This window comes from Diorhabda carinulata, chromosome 2 (genome assembly GCF_026250575.1).
Source record: "Diorhabda carinulata isolate Delta chromosome 2, icDioCari1.1, whole genome shotgun sequence".
NCBI lineage: Eukaryota > Metazoa > Arthropoda > Insecta > Coleoptera > Chrysomelidae > Diorhabda > Diorhabda carinulata.
Genome location: NC_079461.1, coordinates 16,696,893 through 16,720,184, shown reverse-complemented (window position 1 = coordinate 16,720,184; position 23,292 = coordinate 16,696,893). Strand labels below are relative to the sequence as shown.

The window sequence follows — 23,292 nt, the reverse complement described above, 5'->3', positions numbered from 1 at the left end:
ACCAGTCCTGCAAGAGAAGATAGTGAAGACACTCCGACGAGCACGGAATTCCTCTTGGAAAAAATGCTCGAGAGTGATGATGAAATCGACTAGAATGCAATTGATTTCTTATCCCAGGGTTGCAAACCCGTCTTGGGTTTACATAGGCAACCAGGCCTGGTCCAGGCTTGGAAACAAAGCGAGGGACATCATTCCAGAGTTCCACCAAGTCTGGGCCAATAATGTCTTCCACACTAGCGCCAGAGTTGTAAATACATGGCCCAAGTTTGGGCCTATACTGGGCCCATCGTATAGGGAAGTCTATCTTGCCAATTTTAGCTTTACGTTAAATTAATGTACTTTTTATGTTAGTTTTAACAGCAAGAGGATCATTTTATTTCGTAATAAGCAATAAAAGATGTCTCATAACTTTCAGCTATTCTATTTATTCCGATAAACACTCAACGACAAACTAGTTTACTATCACCTTGACCGCTTTTCCACCCACTGTTCATAAATAATGCCGTAAATCGTAAATTATTTCGCATACATTCACATATTATACCAAATTATACATAAATATCATTCAACATAAAACTTTCCTTCACAACTTTATATAATTTCTGTCATTTATTTATAAATAGAATCCTACCTAATACAGTTTTGAGATCCGTGACATTTGATCTTTGTCAGAATTTATTTTTAGATATTATATATATGCACATACATTTAATAATATCTCTTTGATGAATTCGTTACTTCAATTATTAATATTGTGAGAAAAAAACATATTTAAAGGGGCGTAAAGAATTTTCGAAGCTTATTCAGCGTGTTTTCCCAGATATAGGCAAACAGAAACCGAATACAAAATCCAAATACAACTCATTCATCTATATCGGTTATCTTTTCCTCTATCATCAAAACGTATTACGATTTTTGTGGTATAAATCGCGGTTATGGAGTAGTTTTTGGAGAAACTGTAAATAATTTTTAAATTGAAAACTTTCTTTGACTTATATAGTGAACATAATGATCATTTGTGCGAGCTAAAAGGTTTCTTATGTAAGCAACTGAATTTCAAATGCGCATGAGAAGAAACTTGTGGATTTTGTAAATTATTCAACTATCCCTTGTATTTATTAACAGTGGTAGCAAAAGAGGATGTTAAGGGTAAGAGCACGTTGAAGTAAATTACTTTCATATGGGACACGGTCTACCAGTAATGATTTTTCTAAGTAGGTCATTAATATGAAAACGTACAGGGCTGGTTTTAAATTTGAGAGATTTTATACTTGTAAAATTAATAAATAAACAATTTCTAAACATGTGATTTGAACCAATCAACCGCTTCTTTAGGTATAGATAAAATTATTGAATATCAAACAACACCTTCGGTCTCTGAAGACCAAAACTTGATTAGGTTTCACAAATAATGATTTACTAATAATAAAGTTTGAAATTGAAATTATTTATTTCGCTATTGAATCTGTCAAATGTTCCCTAAAAATACATTCATTTGTATTTCATAACATATACTATGAAACTCTATAAATCATATCAACACCATGAGTTGAAATCCTCAACTTTTTCTACTATTTTCACCATGGACTTGTCCTGAATAGCAGGGAATGTGAATTTGTCGTTATAAACAATAATTTTCGAAAAATAATTATTTAATGATCAAATTCTGTTATTTACTATATTATTAACTCCCGCTGATGATAAGCAACAACATCGAAACTGTTCTTTAAAGTACGAACCATTGGAAATATTTTGATATATAATGTTGTTTAATCTACTATAACATATCGATGTATAAATTCATTTAGATCACGATTAATCGTAATTTTAAAATCTGATAACCAAAGTATTTTCAGATTTATATCAACTCAACTTTTTCTCTTCTTTTATCTCGATAGTTAATTAGCAAAGATATTGAAGTTAACTTGGGTGACATCTGTTGATTTTCTTTCAACCCTAGTAAATGTTAAACTTTCGTCGTTGCTATGGTATGGTATGAAGAAAAACATTTTTCTTCGTGAGTATTAAGACTAATCTATGTATTCGCTTCATGTAAAATTTTGACAGATCACGTTAAAAATTAATAGTGAAAGTTTCGTCAACGACTTCCTCATAGATACGGTTCTAAAAGGTTTTGCATCGACTCATCAAATCTATATATACCATCTGACCTATTTTTTTGTGTTGGTTTCACATATTAATCTCTTCTAATTCATTTTGGATCGATCTCCAGAGACGTCTCTCTGCACATAATATACAAAAATAAACATGGTAACACCATGTATATTTTTGTTCTATATTTTTTGAGAGGAAAACCTTCTGTATAAGAGTTGGTTGATTTGTCGCAATTTTTAATAGTCCTACTCACAATGACACACTTTTTATCAATTTTGTTTTTTTCTTATTTTATTTTTTTGATGTCTGGCTGTTATCATAATTAACGTCCCTTGTTTTTGAGTAATTTTTTCTTATATCCAGAGAAAAAACATAGAGCTATGTACATAATGGTGATTATTAAGATTCTTTACATTTATTTTTATATCTCTAAACCTTGACTTGTTTATTTTTCTCATTTTATGTTCAAATTTCTTCTCTTTGAGCCTTTTGGAGACCCTTATTAGTATGTACACGTTCCTTTCAAGTTTTCTAAAACGTCATTGATGAACGAGATCAAAAGAGCCTGATTCCAAGAAGCCTGCCAATAGCTTAGTTGCTATTTTTTGTTGTCACTACACCGCTAATTGGTTCGCAGGAAGTCTAGTTATGAATAATAAATGAGTTTGTCAATAACGAAAATCAATGCCCACCATTTTTGGACTGATAACTTCGAGGTACTAATCACAATTCATTCGATTGTATTCGGTACATAGACATGTCACGTATGTTCATAAAAACTAGACTAGAATTTAATTTATTTATCTAGTTATGATTATTCGAAAACCAGTTGCTCATAATTGTAGTTATAACCCTAATCGAGCATCACATTTATTTTACATTGCTTCATTTGATCTTATTCGATAGATTCAATATTTCCATTAAAACTCTTTTTGGATTCATTATAAACAAGATATAATTTATATTTGTCCAAATTTTTCAAATTTTTACCTTCGTTTCTTTTTCACTTAGTTATCGTTTTCTCTCATCTCTATTCTTTTAACTAAGTATCCAAAGTAAAATTCGTGTAGATACAGAAACTTTTCATCTAATCTACCAACTTTTATTCTAAATAATACAATATTGGGACCTTCCATTTCTTAAATTTGTAATCCTTCCTTTTCTTAATCCACCTTTGATTATTCTGATCATAGACTCATTGAGACATCTTTCTAGCACAATGCGTAATGGAACTAGATCTGGAATTACTCTATTGCTGTTGGAAAAGTCTTAATGGCATCTGCAAAGCAGTTTCTTCCACAAAAGTTTGATATCTAAGCTGTTAGATACTTAATTCCCCTTCACGGAATAATTTCTTTTCTCCTCTGGTATATTTATTGTTAAAATTTCTTGTCCATCGTACCTTCGCTATTAGGACTACGTCATCTGCATATTCTACAGATTGTATGCCTTCTTGGGTTACTTTGCTTAGTAGTGCATCTACAAATAAGCTTCACAGCAGACTAAGACCCAGATGGCTGTTCCTTGTTGCCCCTAGTTGTTAGGTATATACTGACCATCCTGTATGTCCCTAATATGGACGTCCAGTACCGTTTCCATCGTTTTTATTGCCAACGATATAAATCTTAATGAATTCTGGTTTGTTAAATCACTTCCACGTCTTTTTTTGGATATGAAGATGCTCTGGTCCAGCTTAGTTATATGCAACCAACATCTTTGACTCCTGATTCATTTAATAATTCAGGATATAAACGTTATGTTATATATTCACAGAATGTAAGGGTAGAAAAGCTTGTTAAAAGCTTTCAACCTTTTTCTGTAACTTTACCTTCCATTTGTTTATTGATCTAGCTAAATATAAAAGCCCTGTGCAAATAAAAAATAGATCAAATTACGGAGAATGGAACTCAAATATTGACGCAATAAGGTCCAATTAAGAAATAACTGAATGTTATAATACCATGAAATCCAGTAGCGTACCAAACACCCTGGAATGGTAGAGAAAATATTCAAAATCCCTAAATGCAACTAAAGGAAACGAAAGGTGTAGATTATATAGGGATGTAACCGCCATTTTGACACAATTATTAGATATTATTAGAAGTGTAGTTTTTCTTTTTCATAATTTAATAAGAAAGAATAATTCCAAATATGTTAGTAATTACTGCATCAAATTGACATATTAACTGACATGTTAGGTGTCCTTTCGAGTTGAACTGGAGGAGGTCGAGCTGAGTATTTGTCAGTGAAACGTCAAATTTTTATTCGTCTTCCATAAATTATAAAAAAATTAATTTTAAAACAGAAGAGATCTCAAATCAAGACGATTTAGAAACATACATAAAAAGTCTAAGAAATTGAAGTAATACGTTATTAGAAATTGTCAAATAACACATTTTTAAGCGAAATGGAAAATCAAAATCTTCTTTTTGACAGAATATATAAACTCCAGACATTTATCGAACAATTACAAATAATTTTCAAAAATTTTTCATTTACCATTTTCGTCCGTCAGCTGGTAGTCACATAATATGTTAACCTTATATCAATACGATGAAAATAAGACTGCTCATCAACAAATCAGCATATTTAGCATGTCGAACAAACCACGAAACCTAAAAAAGATTTGGTAAAGGAAAAGCTATTAATGACAAGCTTTTCTAATTGTGGAATTTCTACGTACTTAAACAAGTTTCTGTACTGAGGCTCGTAGAGTATAAACTCTGAAATAATATTCAGCAATATTACTTACTTCATTTTGAGTAAATTTTTTTGCAAACGTCGTTTGATGAATGGTTCTTGTAAAACAGCGAATTGCCTTTCTTCTTCTTCCTGCTGTGTATAGGCATCATTGCCTGTTTTTCTTCACATCATTGCCTCTGCTCAGTCACCTGGGAGGTTGTCACTCCATCTTTTCCTAGGTCTTCCAAGGCTTCTTTGTCCTGCTGGTGATTTGTCCCTTGATATTTTCACAATTCGTTCTTCCGTCATGCGGTCAATGTGCTCATTCCATTTTATCTTTCTATCCAGTACCCAGTCATTGATGTTATCTATCTCGCATGTTCGTCTTATGTTTTCACTCCTTTCTCTATCCATTAGTGTTCTTCCCGCTATTCTTCGAACTATTTTCATTTCTGTAGTCTCCAATATCCGTTTCGTTTTAGAGGTCTCAGGTCGGGTCTCTGCTGCATAGGATGATATAGGTCTGATTGCGGTCTTGTATATGCGGGCTTTTGCTTCAGTTCGAATGTATTTATTTCGCCAGATTATGTCATTTAGGTATGCCGCTGCTCTTGAGGCTCTTGTAGCTTGGTTTCTTACTTCCGTCTCCATGTCCCCGTGTCCCGATATTTCGATTCCCAGATATTTAAATTTCATTTCCTGGTGTATTATTATGTTATCCACCACAAGCTTACATCTGATCGGTGTCTTGGAAGTAACCATTGATTTTGTCTTTGCCGCTGATATTATCATATTGAACTTTTTTGCTGTTTTGTTAAATTGGTACAGTAGCCTTTGCAGATCGTCCTCGTTCTCCGCCAACAGTACCGCATCGTCTGCATAGCATAGGATTTTGACTTCTTTATTTCCCATTTTGTATCCTCTTAGTTTGCGTTCTTGTTTTATGATTTCATCCATCACTATGTTAAATAGGAGCGGACTGAGAGAGTCTCCCCTTGCCTAATGCTCCTATTTGCAGGTATCTGTTCAGTTAGGTCATCATTTATTTTTGCTTGGATCGTATTTTTTGAGTATATATTTTCGATTATTTTAATGACATTATATGGTATCTGTCTATCATAGAGAAGGTGTATTATGTCTTTTAATTGTATTCGATCGAAGGCCCTCTGCAAGTCAATGAAACACATGAAGGCCGGTCGATTATATTTGATCGATTTTTCCGTTATTTGTCTTATGACAAATATTGCGTCCGTGCAGGATCTTCCCGATCTGAAACCCTGTTGTTCATCTGCTAGTGAGATACATTCATTTATTTAATTTGTTATTATCTTTGTGGTTAATTTCGGGCATTTTTTTATCTCCCTTTTTAAATAGTGGAATCGTAATGCTATTTCTCCACTCATCTGGTATTCTGTGTTGGGCAAATATTTTTTTGATTAGGGTTGTTAGTTGTTGGTTTAGCTTGGCAGAAGCATATGAAGAATACAAGAGAATCCGTAACAATACAAAACACTAGAATTGCCTTTCTTAATCATTTGATTTAAAATGTAAATATTGTATTACGTCATCAAGGAATCGTCACTAAGTAACCGTAAAGTCTGTATATTTAAGTGCTGACATCATCGTTAAGAAAATAAAAAAACTTAAGATAATCGGCAACAAAATCAAAACCAGTTTCATGTATAACACCATGGATGTAAAAAAGAAAGGAAACTTAGTTTCTCTTTTTCCCACATCCATTGTTAAAAACTTGAATAAATTGTATCAAATCATTCCACGGGTTTACCATTCAGTGGCGTCGCTAAATAAATTAGTTATAAATAGTGTTTCAAAAAAAAACGTGATCCCGTCGTAATATATATATAGTATACAAACTGTTTTTATGTCTGACCCACATAGAGGGCGTTAGTTACACGTTTCGTATCAACAACATCATTTAATTTTACACCAAAAAGGTACTTTTGATAAAACTCGATACTGTGTACAGTTTTCGAAATATTTTGATTTGAAAATTATTTGTCTTCTGAGGTTAAAAAATTGACTTAGGATTTTTGTAATCAATTTTGTTCAATGTTTCCAAAAATTTATTTTATTGAAGAAAAACGGGGGTGAAATATCGAAATTACTGGTTGCTTCCTTGAAAAGAGTAAACAACGACTTTCCTGGCTAATACCGCGCTTTATATTGAATTATATCCCCTATGAAGAAAGTGATGTTTATCGACCTTTTTGTAGATATTAACATCCCTAATGGTTCGCAATGGCAAAACGAGGGTTGTATTTAAGCATTCCTCAGGAAACGTCGTGAAATGGAATTGAATTGTCAGCTCATTTATTTGTGGTGAATTTCATGGTGTTTTTTATATAAGTATTTTAGCTTCATTGCCTCAAAGTATTTCTTCTATATTGAAAGAAATAAGTGACATTGAAAAGGGTATCTGCGACTGAAATCTTCGACGAGGTTCTTTCCATCGAGGGGTATGAATTTGGTCAAATTATTTACCTGAGTCGTCAGGTTTTAAATCCACTGGCCAATTCGTCCAAAAAGTCTTAAGTTAGTTTTTTACATATAAAGTCGCTTGCTTCGTTCAATACTTTGTAAATAATCATTTGTTTTGTAATCTACAAGAGAACAGAATAGATTTTTTGAGTCGCAGTGTATATGATACGATCCTATGTGTGGTATAAAAGTTATTCGAGGTCAAATGCAAAAGTTGAGTTTTTTGGATTTTTGTCGAAAACTGTGAGTTTTATAAAAAAAAAACATTTCAAATCAAAGTTGTAAATCTTAATATTTTCTACAAAAATTATTGGTATAATTTTTTCCTGAGTTACCATTCCTGAGATTTCACGTGTCCTTTATATCTAAGTATTTACAGAAATTGATTCTACACCTCGAACAATAATTACAGAAGGAATTCGCTTTCTTCTTTCAGTTTATTGAGGTCAAAAAAAAATAATTGCATTGATACTACCGATACTACCGATACTTAACTTAAAAAATAAGAAACAAATACAACTATCATATCAGAAGATTTGGGCTAGAAATTGATAGATTTGGAACCGATTGAAACTTGCTGTATTCTCCAGTGTGTACCAATTACCAAGGTCAATCTAGCTCAAATGTACAGTTGAGTGCAATAGAAGAAGATTACTGTGAGTTTAATGAAGACCAGTGACCCAGCCACATGAGAACAATTTATGGGGATCCAGCTAAGAGGAAAAAAAAGGAAGAAGGAGAAATTTAAGAAGACATTACTGTTGAAGTAGAGTTTCAAGAGTATGAATCTGATTAAAATATCTAAAGAAATCAAAACCCATTAATCAATAATAAGGTAATATCTAAAAATTGAGGTCTATTGTTCCTTTAAATTATGCTGACATTCTCACGAGTTAGTGGAGTAGGTCTACAGGAGGAAACCAAGGTATAAAAACGCAACTCACAGGTGGTGTGGAAATGTGTGCGAGTCATGTATAATGTGACTCTTAGAATCGCGATATCTCAGGAATGGTAACTCTTAGAAAAATAACCACAGGAATCATTTTTGTAGAGAATTTTAAGATCTACAACTTTTTTTAAAGGTATTTTTTCTAGAAAAATCGAATTCGAAAAACCTCAAATTTTGACATATCATTTCATGTATAATGTGACTGTTAGAATCGCGATATCTCAGGAATGGTAACTCTTAGAAAAATAATCACGGAAATCATGTTTGTAGAGAATTTTAAGATCTATAACTTTGATTTGATCCAAAAACCAAATTTTGATTTTTGACCCCGAATAACTTTTGTAGCACACAGGATCGATGGAGATTTATTTGTAATGGTAAACCCTAGCTCTCCAGCTATATAAGACTTTCCGGGAATTCTGGTTATTCTGAATGTGTATATTGCATATTGAGCGAGTTCTGACTGTTTTTAGGCTTGAACAGACGTATCAGTAGATTCAGGTTATCATTGGAACAGAAGCCTATTTTGAAGCAAGATAGAATGATCAAAAAACATTGGAAAATTATCAAACTGATAATATCTTCATAAATGAAAAAAAAAACAACTTGTTTATTATCTAATACATCGAATATTTATTGATCCTTGTATTAAAAATCAGCAACTCCGCGAAAATATCTGTAATATCTCTCTAATTTAGTTGCTTTTATTGCTATTTATCAACTTTATTTCCTCATTAAAACACAAGTGAGATCTATAAATGTAGAATTGGGTTTTATATTTGTTATAATTTACGATAAATACATGACAAAATTGTTATTTATATAAGCATATACTCAATTAGCTATTTTCTAAAATTACCAAAATAGTGATTATTCACAGTAACCCTGTTATTTGAAATGTATCGTAACATTCTTCACACATATCATTATTGTACACTTAGTAGGTCAAAAGCAGTACTGTAAACCAGAATCGAACTGGCCACTTCAAAATTACATCCATGGTTCGAATTATTTCCATGAATAACAATATTTATTTTAATTTATAAGAATCCAGGAGTTGTCAATCTAAAAAATTCATACCGTGCATGTAATTGATTTAGGAATTGAAAACGAGAGGTTTGCGTGGATTTGCAAAGCGTTAAAATGTTTAACAAAAACGATAATGGTTTGCCTAAAGTGTATTTGATAGAAAATTTCATTCTATATCAGGAAAAATTTATGCAAACCAATTTTTTGGCCTGGAGAGTCATTACGTAGCATGATTTTTTTATTTTGTTCGTTTTAATGTTTACTTTAAGATTATCTTGGTATGCGGACTGGAAATACCCAGCAAACCAGCTTTTAATCTATTGACTCACATGACTCATATAAGGTCTGGCTATTAAATAACGAGACTGGTTACGAAAAAGGGTTTTATTATAAAAATTATTCTACTATATTCGAAAGCTCCCCTTCAATATACTCCCTTCCCCTCGCCACATACCTTTCCATACGTTTTTTCCATTGATTGGAGCAGTGCTGCAAGTCTTCTTTGGTGAGTGCCTTTAGGAGCTCTGCCGTTTTTTGCTTTACCGCTTCCATCGACTCAAATTGGCTCTCTTCCAAAGCATCATTTTCTAAACATTCAAGGAAATCTGAGCAGATCCGTTGACATAAGAGCTTTTGGTCAGGAGTCAGATTTTTGTCATGTGTCACAATTTGGTTAATTTTGGTCACTGTGACCTGGGCCCTCACTATCACTCAAAAACACGCGCGCGAAATACACAAAATAAAAAAAATTATGCTACACAATGAGGAAGAAATTTCCTCATTATTGATTGTGTTAATCATGAAATTCTGATTAACAAACTATAGTATTTTGGCATCCGAGCTGTTCCCTTAAAATGGTTTGAATCTTACCTCAAATGTAGAAATCAATTAGTACGAGCTAATGGTAAAGTATCAAGTAAATTGCCAGTTGGCAGTGGTGTACCTCAGGGTTCAGTTTTGGGTACAGTTATGGTCTCTGTTGAAACACTGATAAAACTTGAGTTTTATCCTATAAATGAGCTCCACAACTTATAAAAACTATCCCCAAATTCGCTGGAGTTTCTTGGTCCATATATTGATGGTAGTCTTCAATGGTCTGGTCTCTACATGTAGAGATATTTTGCCATTAAATCTTCGTTCAAAGAGATCAATTCTCCTCGAAGTTTTCCTTTTATAATCAATCTGTTTGATTCGCGAACACTTTTACAACTCAACTGAGAGACATATTCATAATAGCCTACTAGAAGAAAGAGTTTGGGCATTTATTTAGCAATACCCACCTCTGATCTGGTAGAAAATTCCATCACCTAAAAATTATTCAATCAGCTACCTTTTTACATAGGAATTTCTGCTTGAAAGACCTTACTATATTCTATGGCGGAATTCTACAATTTACCATAGACTCAATAGAGTTGCATAAGTATTATAATTATTATTATTAAGCCCAAATTGTTATTTAATATCATCTAATATCTGTCTTTCTTATCGTTACTTGATGCGGCCTCAATGGAATTGCGGTTTTAGACAACACTTCACGTTCTAGAGTTCTAAACCATTAAACTAGTTTTGTTGAAATAAAAAATATTATACGTATTCTAAATAGAACACGTATATAATTCTAAAAACACGCTCGACAATATAAAATACAAGTAGTATGTTTATTTAAGTACACTTAATCAAAGAGTCCATTGAATTAATTTTCATCTTGAACGTATCAAAGGATGTTGCAAGTTTTTCAAGTGTTTCGAGAAATACTTTTATGTCTGATTGAATCTTTTATCCCGTTTATTTTTATAACAGCCATAGATAATTGTTTTCAAAAGAAAAAATAGTATATTTGTCATGAATTATTTTTATTAGTTATTTTGAAAGTAGCTACCTAACCGGTCAAATAGTCAAATTTTCCGACGTGTACGTGACAAAAGGAGATTTTCATGTTAACAATGCTTGTAGTGGGTGAATTTACAAACACTTACGTTATCAATTTATTTAAACACTTCACTAACTCATAATAATAAACTCATCACCAACACTTTACCATATTATTTAAATTCTTTGATTCTTGATTTTCTATTTCGTCCTGTTCACTATGACTATTTATCATAAACTAATCTAACTGCGCTCAACGAACTCGTTTATATGTCCAAACGAAGTTCACAAAAATTCTAGAAAATTAAAAAACAAAACAAATAAACCTTCCCAGAAATTAGTTCGAAAGAAAAAATGTAAAAAATTGCCTGCTGGGATAAAAAAACTAAATGTTCATCAATAGTGTTCCCATTCTGATAAAACCAGCTGACAAGTATTTAGGGCTGCATTAAAAACAAGAGAAAACAGATTTTGAAACTAAAAAATATGCATTGCTCATCTACAAAACTATATTCATAATAATGTAGTCTACGGGTCTACAGAAATCCTTCAAATTCGAAGATACTTCAAACATTTCAATCCAAAACACTCCGTAAGTTGAGTGCAGTTCCCTGGTACGTTACTAAACAAATAATTCATAACGATCTGGAGATCTCACTCATCAAAGATGTGATAAAGAACCAAAAAAGTAGAGAGGAGTTTTTGGTTGAAGCGGCTCACGAAAAACCGGGAGTCGGTTTGCGAAAATAGGGCAGATAATTCAAAATGGTTAAGAAATATGTAAACAACATTCGAAAGTAACAGAATGTAGGTAGGAAATCAAGAAAATCGGTATCCAAATTATCTGAGAAGCAACAAATGAAAAAAAATCAAAACTTAGAAGTCTCAGTGACAAATGCTGGCTCTTCAGCATACATTTGTCCTTCTAGAAATTCTGTAACCACCAAAACATGAAAAACGAGTGTTGTAGATCTAAATTAATGAAGAAAAAGCATCCATCCTGAACGAAATTTTGTGCTTTGGCCAAATATGGTCAAATCTCATTTGCTCATTACGCAAATAAAGTTGAAGACAATCGAACGTGTTTGACAAAATTTCGCCAGATTCAGTATTTGATAATTTACTCATTACTCTGCTTATAGAGTAGATTGTGAAAGTGCTGTAAATTAATAAAATATGCAAAAAGATATACTGATAATTCACTTTTGAATAAAAGATTATTTATAATATATTACAATGATAACATTCATTATTCCAAAAACTAGTTTTATAGCAGCTGCCCTCATAATTAACATTCATGGCAACGCAATTACCATTACTATCATATGTATTGTCGGCTAAATATAATTTTATCGTAATTCTATACATTGAATTTTAGAATCTAATATTCATTCCATTCTGAATCTAAAATTATAATAATACTTGGTTTTATGAAAGAAATGAAAGAAGAGGATATATATTTAAATTACCTACAAGCCAGAGATATAGATCATTAACATATCAAATAAAATCTTAAATATACGAGGTCTGGCTATTAAACAACGAAATTAGTTACGATAAAAGCAGTGCTGGAAGTCTTCTTTGGTGAGTGTCTTTAGAAGCTCTGCGGTTTTTGCTTTATCGCTTCCAGAGACTCAAATCGGGTCTCTTTCAGAGCAGATTTTATCATCGGAAACAAAAAAAGTCACACGGTGCCAAATCTGGTGAGTACTGCGGGTGTTGAAGCGCTGGAATATGCTAACTGCTTCACAGATAGCACGTTTTGGGAAGGTGCCTTGTCCTAGTGCAAAATCGGGCCATTTTTCACGAACTCGTTCTCGTAGTGTTACCAAAACTGACAAATAGTAAGTCTGGTTGACAGTCTGAACCTCTGGAACCCATTCAGTTATCACGATACCGTATAGGTCGAGAAAAACGATTAATATTGCCTTGAAGTTTGATTTGCTCTCTCTAGGGCGCCCTCTAGGCGCACAGTCTCGTTATTTAATAGCCAGACCTCGTATCTCTTATACCGCTGGTTCAAAGTAACTTTTATAGGCGAACGAAAAACAGATACCTCACTATAAGTAAAAGGGACAGTCCCGAATATCCACCTTTCATTTCAGATTTTTCTAGAAGCAATATTTGTCCCGCATTCAGGTTTTTTGTCCTAAATTTTCCCGAAAATTTGTTATTTTCAATATTAATTTCGAATACATTTCAACTAGAATTATTTTTACAAAATTTTAACCAAAAAATTGCGCAATCAAAATAAACGGCTCGCTTTGAACCGTTTGAAGCAAACAGTGAATTCTCGATTCTGCGAATCTCTAGGCGCACAGTCTCGTTATTTACTACCCAGACCTCAAATATAAAACGAATAATTTTAATGTTCAGATCGAAATTAGCAGCTCCAAACATTCGCCTTAAACTACAACTTTGGCGCAATCAGACAAACATTGAGCTCAGAAATTCTAATTTAAAATCAAAAAGATGTTCAGTAAATACTAATCCCACCATCGCAGTTCTTCGACCGAAAACTTTTACCTTTCTACTCGTATTTATTCTCTGTTCATCATCTGAATAAAGAGTTTCAAAAAGCCATAATGTAAGCCTAAAGTATCAATTAAAATTTTTGATTTTTTTGTAATTTTCTCGTCCAGATTATCTTTATATCCGCTTTTTTAAACTATTTCTTAACTTATGAAGAAATTGTTTTATATTTTCTATTTGATTGATGATGTATCTCAAATCTATGTAATATACAGGGCGTTTATAAATTCATGGATTGCTTTTTTACATTCAGGTCTTGTATATAACAAAATATCATCAACCCACCACTTTACGAAATATCACCTTCGAAAGGTAGTTTTTATTTTTTTTTTCTAAATTTGTATAACAATCCATAAAATTCTTAGTGCACTAGGTACAAGGGAGGCCATCTTTAGCTTATAGGTTCTCATCCACAGATGCTTTCTCGATTTCTCCAAGGTTTCGTTAACGTCAAACACAAAGAAACTTATCTGGGTCCTTAGCATTGACTCAAAATCAACGGAGAAGCAATAGACAACATTAGAAATACCGAAGTAGTGAACTGGATCAATGGAGTGACCACCTAGGTCAGCTGATATGAACCCCTCGATTTTTTTATAGGGACATTCAACCGACCAGATAATTTAGAAGATTTATTGAAACTAATTAGACACGAGACATTAAAAACGTATAACTCAAATTCCCTCAGATCATTTTCTGTTCCTAAATATAAAAAACGACTTGGTGGAAAGCGGTTGTAGAAGAAGTCATAGCAAAGACAAACGCGTTTTTCTCATGGTTTGAAAATATTAAGAACCCGTCGGATTAAGTAATAAAAGGATAGAAAAACTTTTTTATTGAAAATTCACTCTTCTGTCAAATTGCTCTGGAATATTTCTCTATCATCGTTCTAACTATCATTATATCCGTAGAAATTTCGTGTGGTTTACATTGGAATGAGTGAATACTGAATTCATCACGTAAATAAACAAGCTTATACAGTCCAACATTAAGTAGACACATGTTATATACAAAGACGTCTTAATTAATTAATATAATGGAATTAAGTATGAAGAGAAAATCGTTCATCGTTTAACGGTGTGTAAATTACTGTCATAAAGCTACTCTAATCATTGAAAGAGATAATTGAACACATAAAGCTATAAAAGAGAAATTATATCTGTCAGTTACGTTCAGTGTATATTAAAATAAACCGAACTATTCATAAATATCTAAACACTCTTATATCTTATTGCTTTTTCGTTATATCTCTATTTGTAGTATGAAAAATTTAATTTGCGACAAATGCCTTCACATACAATTATGTTCATATGACTTTTTGTCGCAAATTGTGAGTTGTGAGCTAAAAAATGAAAAAATGTTGTAAAAATTACATTATTCGCTATATAACTTTTTTTGATTTAAAAAAAAAATTCTTCAGAACAATCTTGTAGATCGTCTTTTGAGGTTTAATTTTACCTATAATTTTTTTGAATTTGACCATCTTTTGTGGGTAATAGAGCGTTCCAAGAGTAATGGGGAGATTCAATACTAACAGCATTGTGTCAAAAACGAAGCATCTGCTTTAATTTTACGAGGGAGTACCCAAAAATAACCGGAATTATTTTTTAAATGCTATATATTTACAAATATTCTCAAAACAACGTTATCCCCTTCAAAATACTCTCTATTACAAGTAATACATTTGTCCCAGCGGTGCTTCCACTGTTCGAAACATTGTTTAAACTCATCTTTAGAGATGGCTGCAAGTTCCTCTCTTGTTCCTTTCTTGATGTCTTCAATGTTTTCAAATCGCCGTCCTTTCATACCCCTTTTCATGTGTGAAAACAAGAAAAAGTTGCACGGTGCCAGGTCAGGCGAGTAAGGTGCGTGGGGCAGCGGAACCATGTTATTTTTTACCAAAAACTGGCTAACAGTGATGACTGAGTGTGCAGGTGCGTTGTCATGGTTGAAGAACCAGTCACCTGTTTGCTGAACCAAGATATTCCACTGATTTCAGACAATTGATCAATTGTCTGTGCGCACAAGCACTCGAACTCTTTCAACATTTTCATCGATTCGTCCAGAGCGAGGTTTGTCATCAATCGACATGTCGCCATTTTTAAATCGAGAAAACCACTCATACACTTGAGTTTTTCCCATCTTTGTAAGCAGTTTTCAATATTAAAACAGTTTCGGCAGCGTTTTTACCGAGTAAAAAACAAAATTTCACAGCGGCATGTTGTTCACTTAAATTTTCCATCATAAAAAAATGAAGCAGCAGTGAAACAGTACTAGCAAAAACGGTTAGTAGTGATGAACAGAATGTGGCAAGTCAACGGCCCGCACGGCACTGAACTGGCGACGAGTTGCGCTAGGCAGGCCCTAGCGGCAGAAATCAGTACTACAAAAGCTCCACCCATGGCAATGCTATTCCGGTTACTTTTGGGTACCACCTCGTATATACTTTTTCAGACTTTTTGCAGCATTCCTATATTATTGAATCTTGTTTTTACTTCTCTATTGTTGTTGTACATTTACGATAAATCTAAGCAGATAAAAATGATCCAAATTACCGATTGCTCGCTTTTTCACAGCTCAAAAACTCCATAATTTGAGTTCAAGTTATAGAGGTATTGATATCAATTTGGCCTTGCATGTAATCATAAATATATTCACATTTTTAGCTCTATTTTCATTATTTAAGTCCTTCTCCTCCTCTATTCTATCCATTCCCTCTTTGGCCCTCCTTTTCAACCATCTAATTCGTTGTGCTGGGTACTTGATGATTGGTCGTGAATCTTTTTAAATCGTGGCTCCTATTGCCTTGTTTTCGTTCAAGATTTCTCTAATTTCAGCGTTCGTATGAATTATGTATGTTTTTCTTCACCAGCTTCTGTTACATTCATTGTTTCTTCTCCATTGATTACTGTAGGCCTATTTGCCGTAAATTTTCATCTTAGTACGTGTGCTGATTTTTTTTATATAGCATTAGAAGCCAGAATTTATGATATGCTCAAACTTCTCGTTATTATCACCAGATCATCTGCTGTATCCAATTTTTGAGTGTAATTTACCCTAATTGACCTGCAATTTTGACTTATCTTTGTCTAAAGGTGTCTAAAGCTTCCTGAAAGCCATAAATAGGATGTGACTCAATCATACCTTGATTGATTTTTGTATAATTTGATTTAGAATATGACTAGGATCTGTCAGCAAAAACCATTTTACTAAATTTCTACATTTGAGTTAAATATAAAGCACAACAATAAGTCTAATATTTAAAAAATATTCTTGATATATCCACTGGTAAATTCCACGTCATATTAATGTTGATGAATGACACCTACACTCCATTAACACACTAAGATTTTATAATTATAAATTATCTATAAATAAACGATGTTAACTATTTCGATCTGTGTCCTCGATGTCTCGGTCCAATAGATTTGAATATTTTAATGGCATTGCGTTAGGTCACATGAGTATTTTAATGATTCAATGATTCAAGAATTGATAGTTCGATGCTTGATCTTCACCTTCATGCAAAGGTATTAAGGAAATTTGAAAAAGTGCCATTGCAGGTCTAATTGCCCGTATCTATCTCATTTATCAACCCAACGACGAATATAAATTTCATTAAACAAAAAAATGGATAAACACATTGTCATAAAAACGGAAATACACCTGCTAGAACGAAATACGATTTTGTAGAATATTTGTGGGTAAAAAACGTTTTTATAAATATTTCAAATTTGTTGAAGGTTGGGTTATTGAAACTTGTGTAGCTTTAAATAGAAATTATGTAATATTTGGTATGAAGTTTCAAGGTTAAAAAAGTTTATTGAACACATAAATTCATTAAACTATATTACGTACATAAAAAATATTTACGGTGATGAAATTTGTACAGATTTATTTGTAGTGTTAATAACTTAAAAGACAGATTTATAATCTGCTTTATAATAGGAAGATAATATAAAATTTAATCTCAAACTGATAATTCCGCATAAAATTTATGACCTCATCACAACAAAAAACAGACAAAACAACATCTATCAATCAAAAGCAAAATCTGAGCAAGATGTAAAATCACGAGATTCTGACGAAATATGAATATTTTGAAGCTAAAATTACAAATACAGTAAAGACGAAAACCTCTTTCTTGTGATAATGTATCAGAAAAAAAAACGTATCCGCTGGGTTCGAGCTGGATTGATGTACAACGTAGCGTAGCGCTATATCAAAGACAACCTCGAGGTTCGAGTGGGATACCCTCCACTCACTATCATCGTCAGCTTCACCTTCAATCTCATCTGACACCTTTTCTGGTTCTTTAAGAACCATATCAACAATTTGCTGATTGTTATCTCTCTCTCGACTTCCACATCATTTTCATTAACGTCTTCACATCCAGAAATATTTTGTAATAGCTCCTGCACCTATAAATTTTTTCTGTCTGCTTGTTGATTTGGAAGAATTTGTAGAATCCCTTACGTCTTTGATATTTACTATCATCTTAAGCTTTTGAAATAATGTTTCAGCTTCATCTACAAGTATTAGTCTCAATAACTTTTTCTTGTACGAGAGCTTAAGATGCTGCAGTACATGTTGATCGATGGAAAAAAAGTAAAGCACGAATAGGCAAGCCATTTTCTTTAAAAAATCGAGTGACTTCGGGAACTAATTTGGTATCAAATCATTCATTAAACAGCTCTTAGATCATCCATGCGTTTCTTGAGGTTTTGTAGATGACAGGTAAGGCATTTACATTTAGATTCTTGAACGCCCTTGGTTGCTGATTCTCAGAGAAAGTTTATTATTTCCTGCAGCATTCCGACAGGCTAAAACCGTTAATCTTTCCTTGCTTATTTTGAAACCTGGTGCACTTTGTTCTTCTTTAGCAGCCAAACTTTTTTTGACAATGCTTTGAAAGTTAAGGTTAGGTTAATGAATAGTTTCCTGCAGGAAAAGGTCAGCAAATGTGTTTCTTTGAAGCAACCTAATTAGACGATAGGCGTTCCCAATTCTAGAACTTTGTTTTCCTGTAAGTGATTGTGGAATTTCCCATCCCAAACATCCCAATTTTGAGACACTTTCGCCACTATTTAAGCGTTTTAACACTTCGACTTTGTTTTTTCATATAACCGAAGTATTTATTCGTAATGGAATACAATGTAATCAACTTCTATCATCATCAATCATTCTACCACCTAGTATACAACTTTTTAATTCTTTTCGTGCGACAGTGGATTCGAACCTCTGATCTCCGTGTTGGAAATTAAGCACTTCGACAAACTTATAAACTACGCCGTTATGGCTCGGTACAAGTTTCGATGAGAAGGTGGTTTCAATTTAAAAAAAACATGGGGTATAAATATGGTCAAACGAACCATAGAAAAACTATGCTTATCTAATTATTATACAGGAAACCATCCTTTTTCTAACAAAATATGAAACTAGAAAGTGAAAAATACTTTTTTTCCTCAAATAAACTTGAAATAATAATGAATGAAAAAGCTTATTTTAAAAATTATTTACAATTTTCTAATAATTTTCTAATAATTCAACTAATTGAATTAAAATATTTCAATGTTTTTCTTATTTATTAATATGATTTTCATTTCTTAATTTATTACTACTATACACTACACTTAACTAATTTTTAATAATTCACACATCACGTAACTAACTTAAATAATTTATTTAAATTCTTCGATTACTATGATAATTCGTTCTGTTCACTACGACTATTTATTATAAACTGAACTAAACTGCGCTACAAAACTCGTTATATATGAATAAAGACTCAAAAGAATTCTCCAAACTTCTAGAACATAAAGACACAAATAAATAAATAGAACTTTATAAAAATTATTCAAAAGAAACAATGTAAATAAACCGATTGATATAAAAAAATTTGGGATCGAACGAATTTCGCAATGTATAAAAAAATATGCGCCTTCGCCGAAATTTACAATTGCATTGTAGCCAAGAAGGACCAGTTTCGCAAATTTCTTTACGCGACCCTAAAAAATTACATAAATAAACGTCTTTACACATATCTTTAGAAGTTTTAAGGCGATTCAACAAATATAATAAAAATTTCAATCATTTTTAAGTAGTTTCAAATTATTTTAAGGTAATTATGAGACTTTCTACTATATTACACAAATTTCCAGCCAATTTCTTGAGTCTAACAAATACTTTCGTTGCTAATTACAAGTAATGAATCGTTTTAGAAACATTTAATGTAGTGAGAGAACGATTAGCTTCGAAAAATAACTTCTTTTGTATTTTTACCATATTTTTTCTAATGTTTTGTATAATTTATAATTATTTGTATTGTTGTAGATGGAATGAATATCAGTGATTAGAAACTGAATTTAAAAAAAAACATTAAGAAACTTATGCCGCTTAGAATAGTACTCAAAACGACAAGATGAAAATCAAATATGTTAACGTTAACTTAATCTCTTTGAAATGTATCCTGTTTCTAATATTTGGAGGTAAGTACCAGTCAAAATAAGATCCACCAAATCTGTTTACAATTATTGAACTTGAAGAAAAAGAATTTTAGAAAATAATTTTTATATAGAAAAAAAAATCTTTTACCCCTGCAATCGTAAATCACTGGCAAATAAAATCAGTTAACAGAATTAGCTGCAAAAGAAAATAAAAAAAAAGAACTCTAATTAAAATTATAATTTTCAGCTATAGGAAGCCTATTTCCTTTTCTTCCTCTTCACATGAATTTCTTGGGTCTTTCCAAAGACGAAGCAGTTGTTATATCAATAGTTTCACCGTTAATAGCTTTAATAGGACCTCTAGTGGCGGCCCCTTTGGCAGATAGGCTTGCAGGTACTTCAGGAAATTCGCCAAGAAGTAAAAATGGAGGTTATCTTAGGGTCATGATAGCCATATCATTGGCGTTCACAACAATATTGTACTGGTTGTTACTAGTTGTAGAACCTATTGTAAGTATTTTGTTTTCACTTCAATTTGTCACTGTTAAACAATAATCGTTCCTCCAGTATGTGACATAAACAAAAGTTCGTTATCACCAGATTATCACTTCATATTATCATTACTTCTAAATAAAACAAATTTTGTTGGTTACACCAAACTAGTTTTATTTTTTTTTTGTTTTTAGAGAAAAGGCGCAAACGTTTCCTTCATATGTGACGAACAAGGTGCTTTCGTTTTACAAGATCGTTGTAGAACGAACTGTTATAACTGGGATGAAGATGTAAGTGAAAATTCAAATTCAAAAACCAATCACATTTTTTTATAGGAGGATATATTGAAAAATTCTTAGCCTACTATAGAACCAAACAAAATTTCAATGTCAAAATAATTTATTACTCAACATATTCTCCTCTTAATTGGAGACATTTATTACAGCGAACCTGCAATATCTCTAGACCTTTAAAAAAAAATGTTTCTTCTTGCTCTGCAAACCAGACCTCCACAGCTTTTATTACCTCCTCGTTGGAAGAAAATTTACGACCTTTTTAACTTTTTTTTCAGTTGAGGAAAGAGATGATGGTCGGAGGGAGCCAAAACTGATTAATAAGGGGGGTGTTCTAGTAATTCAAATTCTAAATCACGAATTTTGCATGGCAGCATGAGATTTGTGAGCAGGGGCGTTGTCCTGCAAAAACAAAACACCTTTGGATAGATTTCTGCATCTTTCCTCCTTAATTTTGTCGAATAGTAATTTCCAGTTATTGTTCTACCCTTATCCAAAAAATCAATCATGATTACTCCACACGAAACTTCTTAGGTCTTGAAGAACCAGAGTGTCGCCATTCCATTGATTCTTGCTTTGTTTCTGGATCGTAGAAATGTTCCCAAGTCTCATCCATAGTAACAATTCGGTTTAAGAAGTCTACATCATTTTCAAATAGAGCACAGATCGAACCCTTGCACGCTTTTGGTCAACATTCAAACATTTGGGGATCCATTTCGCAGCAATAAGGGGCGTTTTTCCAACAGTTTAGAAACCGTATACATCAAACAGTTTTTACTGACCAGCATGTCCTTATCTTTGACCCCAATGTATTTTTTCATACTCTAAATCGATATCTTACACTTTGTTGAGGTTGCAGAATAAACTAGCAGCACTTTTTTTGAAAATTCTATTCCATTTCTAATTTTTTTGTAAGATGTGAGGCTGTGCTTTTAATCGAGAAAGATCCCTTGATAAGCTTCTTAAATCGGAATTAGAAAATTCATATTCTTCCAAAGATATCAATTTTTGAAGATAAATCATAATTCTATGTGTGTAATTCAATAATCAGATCATTTCAATACTATAAAAATAATTCGATATTAATAATAGATATCTATCTTCAAGATTTGAAAAAAATGTATTTTTCATTTTAATTTTATTATATTTTAATCGATTTTTATTGTTTTAAACATAAATAATGGTTCAAGTAATGAATTGCTGAATGGTTGACTTTGATTTTTTTGTTTTAAGTAAAGATTTTGTGAAAAAAAAACGTCTGTCTATAGGTTTTAATGAATTTTGTAAAAAAACAACACAAGAGAAACTTCATGGGAATCCCAAAACCGGAGTGCGTTAATTAGGCAACCATAGAAACGTTAACTCGTTAAAATGCAGTTACGAGGGAGGTTCAACATATTGTTTCGATTAGATGATGCGATTGTCGAAGATTTTTGACCTATACCAACACCAACTTTCTATGTCTGGCTGGCTCACTCAAAATTACTTAAAATTGCAGCTTTCAAAGCTCCTAGATAACCTATTGGAATCTTTTTTGATTCCCCAAATATTTTTCAGTTTTCTAGCTAACCCAGGGATCATCTTTTTTTGAAATACCTTGTAAATACGCTTTCAGAGTCAAAATCTGATTATGATGGTCTTCACAAGTGAAAAAGGAAAAGTTTTATCTTTTGCTTTGATGAGGATAGATTGTTAAATTTTTTTGTTTATAAACAATTTTGTACCTTGGTCAGTTAAAGGTAAATTATATGAGACTCTCTACAGAATAAATCACTAACGTAAACTTCAATTTAATATTAACATTGTAGTAGCCAAAATGAAAATAATGACCTACACCCAACGGTAACAAGACAATTGTCTTGTTACAAATGGATTTATGAGTAATTTTTTTTGTTTTTTTTTTCTAGAAAGGTTCTCTACTAGTTACTAATTGTATCTATACATGCCGCGCTACGTCCGCATACAAAGTTATTAAACTTCCCTTTTTTGATCAATTTTTAAATGAGAACCATGAAGCTGCAGGAAACGACAGTGACAGTTACTACGATGGCGATACTATTTCCGATTTACCTGAACTAGAAGCAGAAGGGGTAAGTGTATATTACATAAATTATCCAAACTAAAAATGTGCTCAATGGAAATGAATTAGGTTATGTACTAAGATTCGGTTCCCAAGAAGCAGCAATCTGCAAATCGCTCTCTTGGTCTTCAGTTAATACCACGGAGGCATATTCTGTATTCATGTAAGAACTGATCTCCATTGTTCCAAAGTCTAATTCAGATGATCCCGTGCCAAACGGAGGCGTACTTGCCGACGAGCTGGAGTGAGTTTTGGACCAATCGCAGGTGTTTTAGATGTCAGGTTATTTTCCTGTAGTCTTCGATA

The 23,292-nt window shown here is 32.4% G+C and overlaps 1 protein-coding gene across 1 annotated transcript in view; it reads left to right on the top strand.

The window, feature by feature from the left end:
- The window catches only part of LOC130904080 (uncharacterized), a 40,430-nt gene that overhangs the window by 5,234 nt on the left and 11,904 nt on the right, over positions 1-23,292 (top strand). Inside the window, exons 2-5 of the mRNA XM_057816633.1 lie at positions 20,009-20,163; positions 20,369-20,631; positions 20,808-20,903; positions 22,814-22,996. Coding sequence (XP_057672616.1) covers positions 20,097-20,163; positions 20,369-20,631; positions 20,808-20,903; positions 22,814-22,996 — 609 coding nt within the window. The 5' untranslated portion in view covers positions 20,009-20,096. The remainder of the gene's footprint in view (positions 1-20,008; positions 20,164-20,368; positions 20,632-20,807; positions 20,904-22,813; positions 22,997-23,292) is intronic.